At 41.0% G+C, this 15,531-nt stretch overlaps 1 protein-coding gene across 1 annotated transcript in view; it reads left to right on the forward strand.

The window, feature by feature from the left end:
* The window catches only part of LOC129825174 (patched domain-containing protein 1), a 36,471-nt gene extending 22,427 nt beyond the window's left edge, over positions 1-14,044 (forward strand). The window contains exon 3 of the mRNA XM_055885055.1: positions 1,423-14,044. Within this exon, the coding sequence (XP_055741030.1) occupies positions 1,423-3,104 (1,682 nt within the window). The 3' untranslated portion in view covers positions 3,105-14,044. The remainder of the gene's footprint in view (positions 1-1,422) is intronic.
* Positions 14,045-15,531: the final 1,487 nt, after the last annotated feature.

A 15,531-nucleotide genomic window follows, 5' to 3' on the forward strand; every position in this document is an offset into this window, starting at 1 on the left:
AGCCACGTGGGACACATCTGTATCACGCCGAGAGTGCCTCCTGGCGTCGCATGGCGTCTAGTCCTCTTTATCCAGATCCTCTCCCTGCTTATGGCCAGCTTCACATCTTACATTAGCTAACAAATGCAGCGTTATAGCAGCATCTGAAGGGAGTGATAACATACTGTATTTATCTCTGTGGAAAGGGTCCTACATGGAACCCAAACGGGTTCTACCTGGAACCAAAAGGGTTCTACCTGGAACCAAAAAAGGTTCTTCAAACGGTTCTCTTATGGGGACAGCCAAAGGACCTTTTTAGGTTCTAGATAGCACCTTTTTTTCTAAGAGTGTAGAGTTTCATGATAATGGCCCTGTCAGGGGTTCGGTGGAATGGAATGAGAGGAGCTTTGTTATTGGCTGTGTGTGGAGGCTAATTCATTCCCCTTTTTCTTGCACACATCTTAGTCTGCACAAAGTGAGTGGAAACCCTGTCCCAGTCTTCCTTTATGAAGTCTTTATGTTTTACATCAACATGGTGACATCAGACCAAGGCTTTGGTAATGGAGATATTATCTGGGGATATTTTACCAGATGGGCCCAACATTATTATCCATTCCCCACCGGTGACTCATAAATCACATCCATGTAACCCAGGGCTTTTCCAATCATACACAGAAATGCCAGATATGTAGAACATGGAAATCATGGGTACCATCCTTAGTGAATAATGTTAGTAAACTGCTGCATATACTGTCGTGCAAAATTCCCACACACCATCTAAATGAACTGACACTAACTAATTGACTTGTACCGCAGCTTAATAAAACTAAAAGCAAGCCAAGTAAATCCACCTGACTCATTATATTGGCCTAATCCTTTATAGTTAATTAACTTTTTTTCATTGAGTCAAATGAGTCTAAATTTATGACGCCGTCGAGAGTGAGGAACCAACCAGGCAGATTTTTCAGGAAATCTTTAAAACAGTGTGGACACTGCAGACGAGCCAAATCCACAACTCCCACTGAAATATTTAGGAGATGGAGGAGCGTTAAATTTATTCAAATGTTTCAAAGCCAACACATTCATGGCAGGCAACTCCCAGCCAGAAATATGTCAAAATATGGGTGTGTGTGTAATATTTGTGTGTGTGTGTGTGTGTGTGTGTGTGTGTGTGTGTGCGCCTGTGTGCGCCTGTGTGCGCCTGTGTGTGTGTGTGCGCCTGTGTGGGTGAATATGGAGAATATGCCCCTGAGTGCGTCTATTCATGTCTATTTTTATAGCTCATGAGCAATCCCACAGATTTAACTCACATGCATTTTTACAAGGCATGTGCTGTATTATATTAATTTTAAAATGTTACCATACTTATACACAGATCATGAGTACCGTACTGTGTATTCACTGGCATTGGCATTAACAAAGTATGTGTTCCTGTCATTTCAGGTCATGGAACCAAAGGAGTGTTTGAGCTCCTGGCGGGCTGGAGAAGAACTCGAGAGAGCCTTCCCTTCAAGGAGCGCGTGGCAGACGCCTTCGCCGACGTGATGGTGTGCTATACCATGACCAGTTCCCTCTACATCATCACCTTTGGCATGGGTGCCAGCCCCTTCACCAACATCGAGTCGGTGAAGATCTTCTGCCAGAGCATGTGCGTGGCTGTCCTGGTCAACTACTTCTACGTGTTCTCCTTCTACGGTTCCTGCTTGGTGTTCGCTGGTCAGCTGGAGCAGAACCGCTACCACAGTGTGTTCTGCTGTAAGATCCCCTCAGTGGAGTACCTGGACCGCCAGCCCACCTGGTTCAAGACCATGATGAGCGACGGCCATGACCACGTCACTCACCACGAGGTCTTGCCCTACCACAACCACTTCATCCAGCACTTCCTGAGGGAGCACTACACGGAGTGGATCACCAACACCTACGTCAAGCCCTTCGTGGTCATCCTCTACCTGATCTACGCCTCCTTCTCCTTCATGGGATGTTTACAAATCAGTGATGGATCCAACATCGTCAACCTCCTTGCCAGCAACACGCCCAGTGTGTCCTACGCCACGACCCAGCAGAAGTACTTCAGTAACTACAGCCCCGTGATCGGCTTCTACATCTATGAACCCATCGAGTACTGGAACTCCACGGTGCAGGAGCACCTCACAACGCTGAGCCATGGCTTCAACAAGATCTCCTGGATGGATAACTACTTTCAGTATCTGAAGGTGGTGAATGTGAGCGCCTCGACCAAAAGTGATTTCATCACCATCCTGCAGGGCTCCTTCCTGCGCAGCCCGGAGTATCAGCACTTCATGGAGGACATCATTCTGTCCAAGACAGATGGGGATGAAATGGAGATCATTGCTTCCAGGATGTACCTGGTGGCACGGACCACGGAGAAGACCAGGGAGGAAGTGGTGGAGCTGCTGGAGAGGCTCCGCCCACTCTCGCTCATCAACAACATCAAGTTCATCGTCTTCAACCCCACCTTCGTCTTCATGGACCGTTACAGCTCCTCCGTAGTGTCGCCCATCCTCACCTCAGCTTTCAGTGTGCTCACCATCCTCATCCTCACCTTCTTCTTAGTCATCAACCCTCTGGGGAACTTCTGGTTGATCCTGACCGTCACCTCTGTAGAGCTGGGGGTCCTGGGCCTCATGACCCTCTGGAATGTACACATGGACAGCATCTCTATCCTGTGCCTTATTTATACTCTAAACTTTGCCATGGATCACTGTGCACCCCACCTGTATACCTTCGTACTGGCCACGGAGCACACCAGGACCCAGTGCATTAAGATCTCGCTGGAGGAGCACGGGGCGGCCATTTTGCAAAATGCCTGCTGTTTCGTTATCGGGATGTTGCCCTTGGTGTTTGTGCCTTCCAATCTGACCTACACACTGTTCAAGTGCTCGCTCCTCACCGCAGGCTGCACAGTGCTGCACTGTTTCGTTATCCTGCCTGTGTTTCTAACGTTTTTCCCCCCATCCAAAAAAAGGCACAAGAAGAAGAAACGGGCCAAACGGAAAGAGAGAGAGAGGGAGCGGGAGATGATGGAGAGGGAGAGAGTGAGGGAAAGGGAGGAGATAGAGTGCATTGAAGTCAGGGAGAACCCTGATCATGTGACTAACGTCTGAGAGGCCGTGTGTCTGTGAGCGGCGAACGTTGAGCGTCAGCAGGACGGTCTTCAGTGATTGGTGGATGAGGTGTTGGAAGCCTTTCCTAAAGTGAAGGTGGCCATGTGGTGTAGCACCTCACAGGGCCCAAGGGGTTAGAGCTGACCGCTCCTCAGAGGGAGGAGGGAGAGATAGGCTAGCAGCCATGACCCAGCCAGACAGCCAGCAGCCATGCTGTCCAGAGTAGAAACCAGACCAGATCAGACCCATAGATCAGCTACGCCTTCAAACTGGATGGGACAGTGTATATTATCTGCACAGTCTGCTCATGGTTCCCTCTGCTGTTCATACAGACACATGCACACAGCCAGGATGCAACTACAAACGCCTACATTCACTTACAGTGTTATGTGTATGTGAATAATACATCTTATTTTAACAATTGTAAATCTACAGTACCTTGAGCAAAGCATGCTAGCATGACAATGAGAGACATGTCTACCTCCAGGATGGTTGTCAAAGTTATCTAAATTGTTTTCTACCATTTGTCATAGTAAATCTGGCCATTCACTGGCATATATGACCACCCTTATAGTATGATTAGTTTGATGAATGACAGGCAGAAGGATCTATACATTAGAATTTGTTTGAGAGTACACAGAGATAATGAATACCAACAGTACATTCCATTCTGTCTTTTCGGTGAACACCCAGGCGAACAGCTGAACTGGACAGATGGCATACACTGTGTCCATTATTAAGAATTATCTTGCACAGTACAATTGTCAAGGTACATTTTAAAGGAAGACAAGTATATCTGCTTTATTTCTGTTTTCACATCTGTTCTTAGCCAACAATTACAGTGGAACTGCAGCAAGGTACGTCATTTAATAGAGTCATGCATGTTCTAGAAATCCTAGCAGAATGAACTAGGGCCTCTTTAAAGCAGTAAAACCAAAAGGATGGAGTACTGCAGAGGTTGAAGATTGTATTGCCATAATAACTGGGCTCGGATATGGGGTCATCTGAACATCATGGTTGACGAGGCATGGTTAGTGTTTAACACATTTCAGTGTCACATGTTTTATTGGCCCATGATTATGGGTCATGAACAAAATAAATGATTGGGTGGGTTAGAAACGACAGGCTACATGTTAGGTCATCATTTAATCAGAGATACTGTATATTAGCTCTTTTTGTTTTTGTGAAATTCTATGGTGCCAAATAATTAGAGGGAAAAACAACTTTTGGGTGCAGATAAAACACTTGATTTGTTTTGTAAATGTGGACATTCTGTCAAATGAAATCTGGAAGTAAAAGACGTCTTATTGGTTCTAACCTCAAAGCAATGTCATACATCACAATTATTCTAGTTTAAGCAACCATTGGTATTCATATTCCAGTGGCTTTTATGGCCCCATGCTTGATGTACTTTAGAACTTTCCAGAGAATATCAACGTTCTCCTCCAGTAGCCTCTCTACGATCCAGAGTGGCCAAAATGTAGACCCTCTCCCCTGGGGAAAACCAAGCGCATTAACTAGCTACGTCTGGATAAGATCTCTGTAAGGGCTGAGAAGCACACTCTCAAGGTCAGATTGCAGGAGATAGTCATCACTGACCTCTGACACAATCTTAGAGTGGCTTGTGGCATGTTACAGAGTGCCTCTCATGTAAAAGGATGTGGCTGTCCTTCGGTTATGCTTATTTGAAAGTCATGACTGTGAGAAAGCATTGCTTTCTTTATATGATGCTTGAAAGGTTTGAGTTACTCCTCAAAAAGGACAGATAAAGCTAGCAGGGCAGCTGAAGCAGATTTGTGTGTGTTTGGACCAAAAGTTAGAGAAGCTTACATGAGAAAAATGGTTAGTAGAATTAACCATCATGAAAGCATCATGTTGTAGTAGAAGAGTGGTTTATACTTCAGTATGATAGTGCGCTAGTTATCAAGATAATGCCTTTAACTGCACATGGGCTTTCCCATTCCTCCGTTAGTGAAATAAATGCAATTACAGGGGTCCTCCATCATTAAACAATCACCCTCCTTACAAAATTCTTTGTCTCAGAGTTATTAGCAAAGAATGAATCTCTCATGTTAAAAATGTTGACAAGTTAAACCCCTCGTTTCATTCTCAAATCTCTTGTCTGTGGGGATGATTAATCATAAGCATTGAAACCTAAATAGCAAGAGAGAATCTGGTACCTTTGAACCAGACATAGTTTAGTGAGTGGTACAGGCTAGCTACAACACCTGTAGCTGTTGGTATCTCTGCATTTTGTAAAAGCCATGTCATGTATGTATAGCAAGAAAGCATGAACATTTAATATAATGGGAACAAAATGCCAATTGAAATCATTGACTTCCCAAAATGACTGTACGCATGGCACTGTAATGTATGTATGCATGTATTTAATTTTTGTACATTTCGTCTGTGTATCCTCATTTTGCTACTCTGTAGTAACCTATTTCAATGCATATTCTATAACATCTTGTGCAAAAAAAAAGAACTTAATGTCCTTTATGTTCAACAAGACAAAAGCCAGAGAATCATATGATGACATGTAATATAATTGTATATGATTTTTTTGTAAGATTTTATAAGAAAAATAGGAAAAAACTCTATAATATAAGATTTTTTTTAAGCTGAAATGTTATTATAAAAAAGCAATAAAGAAAAAAAAGGTTGAACACAGTAGGCCAGTAATAAACTGTGGAATGGCAGCAGTATAGAGAATAGGTCGACCCATCGCACACTGCACTGGACATACATGTTTGTTGTCCTTCAACAAATGTAACATCTTTTCTATGGGGAGACTTCTTTGTTTGTTTATTTGTTTGTTTGTCTATTCCTCACTACCTGGCCATTATATTACAGGGAAATATTACAGCCTCTTTTTACTACACCACAATTTTATCTGGCTTGGTTAGTCTACCGGAATAGTTTGCAAAATAACAAACATTAACGACAAAGTATTTACATTTTATACGCTGAAAATGTCTAAGACTGAGCTTAAAGGCTTGCCGTGCTGTTATGACCCATATGTACATAACTTCTGTTGAATATTCAGATTACAATATGATTATACATGATCCATGAACATGCTTAACCCTACAATAACTTTCATTGCTTTTTTGCAAGACTCTCATGATACAGGATAGTCGATTCATATTTTCAAATACTCTGCTTGCTGTGGTTACTTTGTACAAGTCATCTCAGATGAAGCTATGTTTAATGCTGTCTTTCTGAGTCTACTGTGTGTTCAAACGTGCGACCAATCATCACTTGTCTAACAACTTCACTGTCTGCTCCGCTGAGAAAGTCAGTACCTCCACCAATGTTTAATTTGTCATCATTAAGTATTCAATATCCAAAATACACTACGTGGCTGTCCAGTGTCCAAATCCTCTCGATCTCCAAACTCCCTTGCTTATGGTTTTATTTATCCCTTAAAGCAGGCTGTCTGATGCAGTCATTTGTTGGTGCTTACTGTGTGTGTGGTAGGGTGTAATTTTGAGTTTGGCGTTTGGACAGAACGTGGTCGTTTGAGGACATCGGTGAAGACGTCATTATCTGAGGTTTGGTATTGATCACTGTGGTGTCTGATGCTCTGTGTGTCAATATAAAAACCCAAACACTGTTATTGAGTAGCAGGTGATAGCAGGCTACTTTAACATTCCACCACACTTTGTTATACTAAGGATAGGCATCAAACCTGCTGCAGTTGGGCTCATGATTCTAGCTTATATTACTTGCCAGGAAAACACTGCAATAAGATGTGTGAAACAACCATTGAACATGATGACTGGATTAGAATATTGAAAGATGCATAGGAAAGTCAGAGTAACCCAAGCAGCAGGTGAATTAATGTCTGCCCCTCGATCATACACAAGGTTAGTTACGTTTGCATGTTCAGGTATACAACAACACAGTGCAATACGATTATGCAATTATAAACTGCAGTTGACTACGCTGTATTACTGTTATAACAGCAAGAACACATTTATTCTGTATTGTTAGGTATCCATTTCCTCATTGGTTGTAACCCCGACAGTGGAGGCTGCTGAGGGGAGGACTGTTTATCATACTGGCTGGAATGGAGCAAATGGAATGGCAACAAACTATGTGTTTGATGTATTTGATACCATTCCACTGATTCCGCTCCAGCCATTACCACGAGCCCGTCCTCCCCAATTAAGGTGCCACCAACCTCCTGTGAACCCAGCCAATGTATTTTCTGCTCATTCATCAATACTGTAGTCATCCCCTTTTTTACATTTGCAATTTCGTACAGCATTTCTACACCACATGTCAATGTCAACAATTGAGTACTGCAGTAGGATTTCCCCCCTTAGAATAAGCAAAAGACTGAAAACGGAACTGTCTCATAACGACTTGTGTGTGCTAGGCCAGTTTAAATACAACGCTACTAACACAGTGAACATGCATGTCAGCCATCTTTCAGACAGTACAAAGTGCTCAGTGTTAAAGATAGAAAGTGAATGACTTGATGATTTATTTGGAGTCTGGATTAGGTTTAAAAACGCTAATGTCTGAGGCTATGTACGTGTCATCATAAGCTTGAAATAACATGTCTTTGTGCACGTCATAAGCTCTACATAAGGCTGTGGGGTCCAGGATAGATGCACACCATTTATCTACAATAGAATGACTTTTGATTTGTCAGAATGGTTTGGTTGCATTACTTTACTTTTCAATGCTTTATGTGTCTTTTATGCAAAATAACTGTTTGGATTCTGGTGAATGGTTTGTCGGTGCTGTTGTGATCCTGTCAGACAGAGTTGAAAACTGGTGGTGGGTTGAGCTGACTGTACATCAATCCATACATGGTATTTGGAGTTTGATTGTGACCAAGGTTGAATGTTATGTTGGAAATGCTGTACATAGATAGGATACATAGAATGTAGGCCCTGAATCAAGCAGCTAGTGTAAGGATGTGGTTATGACAACAATTTGTGTTTGTGTACTATAGTTAACACACCCCCTAATCCCTAAAATTACACTTAATTCACTTTGCATACACCAACTGTGACCACTATGCTGCTATGAGGCTTATGGTGAAAACAGATGACATTGCATGAGGAGTAATCACAGCTTTGTTTAAGTGCACATCAGTGTAGGCTCCTCAGAGGAGGAAGGGGAGGACCATCCTCCTCAGTGAATTTCATGAAAATATAAATTGTGAAACATTAAAAAAGTACTGCTTTTTAGATAAAACTATACTAAATAATATCACGTCACCAAATAATTGATTAAAACAAACTATTTTGCAGTGGAGGTCTACAGTAGCCTCAACAGCACTCTGCAGGGTAGCACCATGGTGTAGCCGGATGACAGCTAGCTTCCTTCCTCCTCTGAGTACAGTGACTTTAATATAAAACCTAGGAGGTTAATGGTTCTCATCCCCTTCCATATACGTACACTAATTATGACAACTTCCAGAGGATGTCCTCCAACCTATCAGAGCTGTTGCAGTAATAACTGACATGTTGTTGACCCAATCAAAGGATCAGAGAATTAATCTAATTGTGAAAGCATAATCTACAGCTATCTAGCACTGCAGTGCATATAATGTGGTGAGTTTTTGGCTCAAAGAGAGAGAAAGACGATAGTTGAACAGTTTTGAACAAATTAATTTCTTAAAAAATAAAGGAGAAGCAAGAGAGAGAGAGAGAGAGAGAGATGGCTAGCTAGCTACATTTCATAGTATTTTTCTTTCACTTTGAATTACCTAGCTAGCGAATGCAGCTAGCTAGTTTAGCCTACTCAAGCAGAGCTGGCTATGGCTATCCAACACTGGAACTCTTCTAAGTCAAGAGTAATGGAAAGTAGATCAGCTTCAATATTTCAGATAAATTATAGCTTACATCAATGTAACACATATGGAATCATGTAGTAACCAAACAAGGGTTTAAACAAGTCAAAATATATTTTATATTTGAGATTCTTCAAAGTAGCCACCGTTTGCCTTGATGACAGCTTCTTGGCATTCCTTCAACCAGCTCCATGAGGTAGTCACCAGGAATGCATTTCACTTGGTAAAAGACCAAGTCCATATTATGGCAAGAACAGCTCAAATTAGCAATGAGAGATGACAGTCCATCACTACAGTCCATCATTGACTGACATGAAGGTCAGTCAATACAGAAAATCTCAAGAACTTTGAAAGTTTCTTCAAGTGCAGTCGCAAAAACCATCAAGTGCTATGATGAAACTGTCTCCTTTATGGGGACCGCCACAGGAAATGAAGACCCAAAGTTACCTCTGCTGTAGAGGATAAGTTAATTAGAGTTACCAGCCTCAGAAATTGCAGCCCAAATAAATGCTTCACAGAGTTCAAGTAACAGACACATCTCAACATCAACTGTTTAGAGGAGAATCAGGCCTTCATGGTCGAATTGCTGCAAAGAAACCACTACTAAAGGACACCAATAATAAGAAGAGACTTGCTTGGACTAAGAAACTTGAGCAATTGACATTAGACCAGTGGAAATCTGTCCTTTGATCTGATGAGTACAAATTTGAGATTTTGTGTTCCAACCGCCATGTCTTTGTGAGACGCAGAGTAGGTGAACTGATGATCTCCACATGTGTGATTCCCACCGTGAAGCATGGAGGAGGAGGTGTGATGTTGGGGGGGTGCTTTGCTAGTGACATTGTCAGTGATATATTTAGATTTCAAGGCACACTTAACCAGCATGACATCTGGTTTGCGCTTAGTAGGATTATCATTTGTTTTTCAACAGGACAATGACCCAACACATCTCCAGGCTGTGTAAGGGCTATTTGACCAAGAAGGAGTGATGGAGTGCTGCATCAGTTGACCTGGCCTCCACAATCACCTGAGCTCAACCCAATTGATATGGTTTGGGATGAGATGGACCACAGAGTGAAGGAAAAGTTCTCAGTATATGTGCGAACTCCTTCAAGACTTTTAGAAAAGCATTCCAGGGGAAGCTGGTTGAGGAAATGCCAAGAGTGTGGAAATCTGTCATCAAGGCAAAGGGTGGCTACTTTGAGGAATCTCAAATATATTTTGATTTGTTTAACTCTTTTTTGGTTATTACATGATCCCATATGTGTTATTTCATAGTTTTGATGTCTTCCCTATTCTTGTACAATGTAGAAAATAGTAAAAAAAGAAAGAAAAACCCTTGAATGAGTAGTTGTGTCCAAACTTATGACTGGTACTGTATATATATATATTTTCCTTTATTATTTTCCCCTAACCCTACCAACCCTAGCCTAATTGGAGTAAACTAGTGAACATCACCACTTAGGCTTCTACTTCCAACTTATACATACTATATACATTTTACGGACACAATTTATTTTACAATAGTTATAATTGTTTTGTTTTGAATCCCATCCTTCAGATTCCCTCAACCCTATTTGACATATTTTTTAAATTGCTGTTTCACAAAAGTTCTGAACCTATTTATATTTTACAGGGACAGTATATTTTACAAATCCATTTTTGATTTGCCATATATTTTTCAACTGTGCTGTGATGTTTCACAAAAGTTCTGAACCTTTCTATTCTCATAGTTTCTACAGATTGTAAATTAAAGATCTTTTTTTTTTGCTAAAAGTATTATTATATTATTGATCGATTGACTATGACTTTTCAAATCACCCAGCAGTGCTATTTACAGACTTAGCTCCAGGTAAATGTTGCAAATATTTAGCCATTCCTGGACCTGCCACCGAAAACAAGTTACATATGGGCAGTACCGAAACAAATGATATAATGATTCTGTCTCTTCACAGCTAAATCTGCAGAGTTGGGATGGTTGTATCCCCCATATACAGTGTATAACATTCTATTGGTTGCAAGAAGTTTTGAGTTCGGTGTCATTTTGCATAAACCATGTACCGTGGAATCGGTACATCGGAAATCCTTCCCAACTATATGGCACAACTGTCAGTTTAGGTTCTTAAATTAAACTGGTATACTTTTTTATGTATCACAATTTTCTTTAACCAATTTTGATCTTTAATGCAGGGCCGACAAACAAGTTCCTTACTTTATCCCCCTTCCACTTCCCTCTTCCATTTTTGCGGTAATGCTGCAATTAGTTGGTTGTAATTTTGGGTAGAACAGACATTTCCATATATTTTTGTTAGCTGCATGTGTGACATAACTGAACCAGTCCTATGATATCATTTACAAAGATTATACTTTATTTTAAAAAAAAATATCAATTAGTATATTTGAGTAACCATAATATATGTTGTATTATTTGAAATTGCAACCAACTTTAGAAATAGCGATATTTTGGAGATAACTGAAAGTGAGAGGTTGTAATCTGAATAAAAGGAAAAAGGCCATTCTTGACTATGAGGTGAGACATTCTTACTCATCTGCTAGAGAACCAGCTTGGATTTAAGTACAACTTTTCTATGACTGAAGCCTTTAGTAAAAGTTCTAATGCTTTAATATTTCCTAATTTCTGTCCTCTTAATTCATATGCATTATATAAATAGGCCATTTTAATTTTGTGTGGCTTGCTGTTCCAAATAAAATTGAATATATTATCAAGGTAAGATTTTGGTTTTATACATTTATTGCCACTGGGGCCTGCCGGTGTAACTGCTAAACTGCTTGCTGTACATTGTATTGCATTATCGTAGCGGGTTTATTAACGCGTTAGTTATAGTAGCTAGCTATGTTGACTATGACGTTAGCTAAAATGGCAGCAACGATGTATGCTGTGTGTAGCTGCTAGCATTCCACAAGCCAAGGGGAAAAGTGAGATGAGGAGAGCACGTAGATGCGAGAAGGAATTGTACAAAGAGCAAATTGTCATGGTGTTTGTATATGGCTGCTATGAAAGTGAACTGTTTGAGGTTATCAGGGGTGTATTCATTCCACCGATTCTGTTGAAAAACGTTTCTTAAATGGAAGCACACGGAAGGGAACGGGGATAAACATACCTGAATTTCTCCAATAGAAACTCTCGTTTGCAACTGTTGGACTAATGATTACACCCTAGATCAGCTAGATGCAGACAAGAGTGTGCAATGCAGCATTGAATGTGTCACTGTCTGTCACCTTGAATACACAAATATTTATCTTAACCTGTGCACCTACATTGTAAACTTTAATTCGTAGCCTAGGTTGTACAGTAGCAACCTCATGATGGGTATATGGAAAATTTGAGTATCATGTAGTAGCCTAAACCTATTGATGTTACAGTCATCTAATATGCTATAATAGAAATAAGGCCATGCTCATTAAAAAGGATTGTCCTCTCTCATTTTAAACGGCACCGACCGCCAATGTTTAAGCTAAATCACTTAGCATATTTTGTCTTAACCATTGTATATAGGGACAACGTTTCTCCATGTGTAATCACCCCAAATGTAATCCATGTACTGTAATGTAAATGCAAATGTGGTCAGTCATCCATTAGGTCTTCCCATGGCTCAGAGACAATCGGCCCGGCGTACAGAGAATTATGGAGGGAGGAGGGAGGCACAGGGGTGTGAAGTGAACAATACCACAGGAACACTGGCTAGTGACCCTGTGACTACCACAATGTTCTTTTGCCCTCAGTAGCATAGACAAGGGAGCCCTCAGACCAGGCCATTAGTGTTGAAATGTAGAACTATCATTTCTGATGCTCTACCCAGCTCCTCAGTGGCTGACTGAATAGGCTTTTCTAGGCTCCAGTGCTGTGGTAGCAAGCTGGCAGGGCTGACAGCAATCCTCTCTCTCTCTCTTTTTCCTTATCTTGTGGCAGCAGGAGAATATTTAAAAGATTCAGAGAACTGGAGAGGTAAGCCCTCATTTTAATCTCAAACGATTTTAGCAGCTAGCGCAGGAAGGAAACTGTGATAGTCATTACAGAAGATGACTGCAAGCTGTCTGATTGCTGCAACAGCAGAAGGACTCTCAACCAGCAACGTTTACTCCTCATGTTGGAGAGTTGAATCCAAACACCCAGAGTTTCCACACTCATTTTTTAAATCTCCATAGACTACCTGAGAGGAAAAGTTGGCAGAATGAAGGGTGGTTTGTGTCATGTATTTGATTTGTGTCTTTACTGTTCTGTATGCTGAGAGGGATATTCTTGGCTCCTGTTTTTGATTCTGCTGAGGCTTATGTGTGCTGCGTCTCTGGCTCTCCTTCCCTCGTCACCGGCCTGTCTGTTGGACTGCTTGGGCCCGGTGTGGCTACTGCTGCCCGCAGGTGGCTAATTCAATTAACTGTTCCCATCACACTCTAGTGGTGGTAAAATTCTTCAACCAAGTTACAGTGATTTCTTCCCCCTCACTTCTGCCACTTTCTTTCTTCGGGGGATGTCAAACCAGCTGAACACTGTGTTTTGGGGCAGAGTATTGACTGTTTAGTATGAGTGAGCCTTGTTGTGGTCAGACAATGTTCTGATTTATGTTTCACTGTGGCTGGATGATGACAGTGTTTAGAGTGAGTTGATTTTGAACTTTTGTTGCAAGCGTGCTCATTCACCTGCTCTCAAAGACCACATTCGGTACGGTTGTATCTTCAATGATATATCTACTTAAGCAAAATACTACAAATGGTCATAGCACCAAATGAACTACAGTCTTCCATAAATGCAGAAATCACCGTAATAAATGGTCTCTAGGACAGTATCGTACATCTCAGCTGACGTTCTCTAGACAAAAGTTTAGCTATGCAGGTGTCTAGCTGAATTTAAGTAATCCAACTCCAGGAACATCTTTACATTTGAATTGTAACGTATAACAACCTGACCAGCCAAAAATAAAACCATAGTGAATTGATTATGTAAAGGAATGTTTCAGTGTGAATTTATTAGAAGTATGCTTTTGAATGCTATTCATATTTTCATTGTAAACTATTTTCTACTGCCTGCTATGTTGAAGCTATAAATAGTATGCATATGTGACATTTTTATATGACCAAAACATTTTAATTAAAACCTTTGTCTATTTAACTGACTGTGATTCTTTACTCACAACCTAACTAAAGTGAAAATGTTTAATCTTCATTTATTATTTGATGAATCTTCATTTAGTATTAGCCAACAATGTTTTCATATATTATACAGCAGGCAACAAGGTCCCGCGTGCGCTCATTAAGCCCTATTTATATCTGCTTCTAACTTGCGTCCTTTGTCCTGATCTTGTCCACATTCTGATTGTGCCCACATTTTTAGTCAGGTGTAGACAATCAAAAGACACATTGTGGTCTGATTGTGATCAGATCAACCTGCCCACCTCCGGAGGTGGTCAGACACGCATTGTGTCTGTATATCTTACAGGTGTAGACAGATCTGGACAGAGAAACCATTTAAATCATACTTTTCTGCACTCTAAAATCATCGACAGGTGGCGCCACTGACTAATTACATCCATATGTGTCTTACATTAAATAAATAAACCATATTTTGAATTAATATCTGTGAAATAATTTGCATAAAGGAAGGGACCAGGAAATCTGGTCACAATGCAGACACAGTAGATGGATAACAGACACATTTTAATACCATGTGTAGACACATTTCTGGAAATATGGGTACAATCAGAATGTAGACAAGAGCAAGACAAAGGTCCCATGTTAGTACCAGGTATAAACAGGGATTGAGTAATTGGCCCTGATTCTCAGCACAATTACAGTTTGACTCACCCGTCTGCCTTTTTATAACATTACAGGCCACCCAAAACATTTTTTAAACTATTTCAGCTGAACACATTTCCACTTTACTAGGAGATCGGTCTCTGTTTCAGACTGGAGCTGTATCAGAAAATAACTCTGCTCTTCTGAACAACTCACGCATGCACCTAAGCACGCACATATTCATGCACACACACACACGCAGGCACATACATACGCAAGCAGGCATGCACACACACACACCCCCATTGAAACCCCAGAGTCTCTGTGTCCTTGTTTCTTCAATATGTGGTTCAAACCATTACGTTTGTCTGTCCATCCTGGGAATGTGATGTCATGTGATTTGTATTTGTATTTATTTGTGTTTATTAAGGATCCCCATAAGTTCCTGAGGTTCAAACAAGATTAAGGCAATTGCATCACACATGCAACACATTATTACACCACTCTACCTGTCACGGTGTGCGCTACTGGTGGAGAAGTCAGGTGCAGGAGAGCAGAGAGTTGTGAACAGGCACACACTTTATTAAGGCAGAGGCAAATAAAACAGACAGACGCCAGTGCGTCAAAACCTCAAGCCAAAGGTAAAAGGTTTATGCGCGAAACAATCACAAAAATGTGGCAAATGTTGTACAATAAACATCCCTCCTGAAAAGCCACGGAAATAACGGGGAAAAACCCAGCCTGGCATGTACACACGAACATGTAACAAAAACAAATTCACACAAAGACATGGAGGGGAACAGAGGAATAAATACATGCAGTGTGATTAGGGAATGAAAACCAGGTGTGCAGGGAACAAGACAA

This window comes from Salvelinus fontinalis, chromosome 27 (assembly GCF_029448725.1).
Source record: "Salvelinus fontinalis isolate EN_2023a chromosome 27, ASM2944872v1, whole genome shotgun sequence".
Lineage (NCBI taxonomy): Eukaryota > Metazoa > Chordata > Actinopteri > Salmoniformes > Salmonidae > Salvelinus > Salvelinus fontinalis.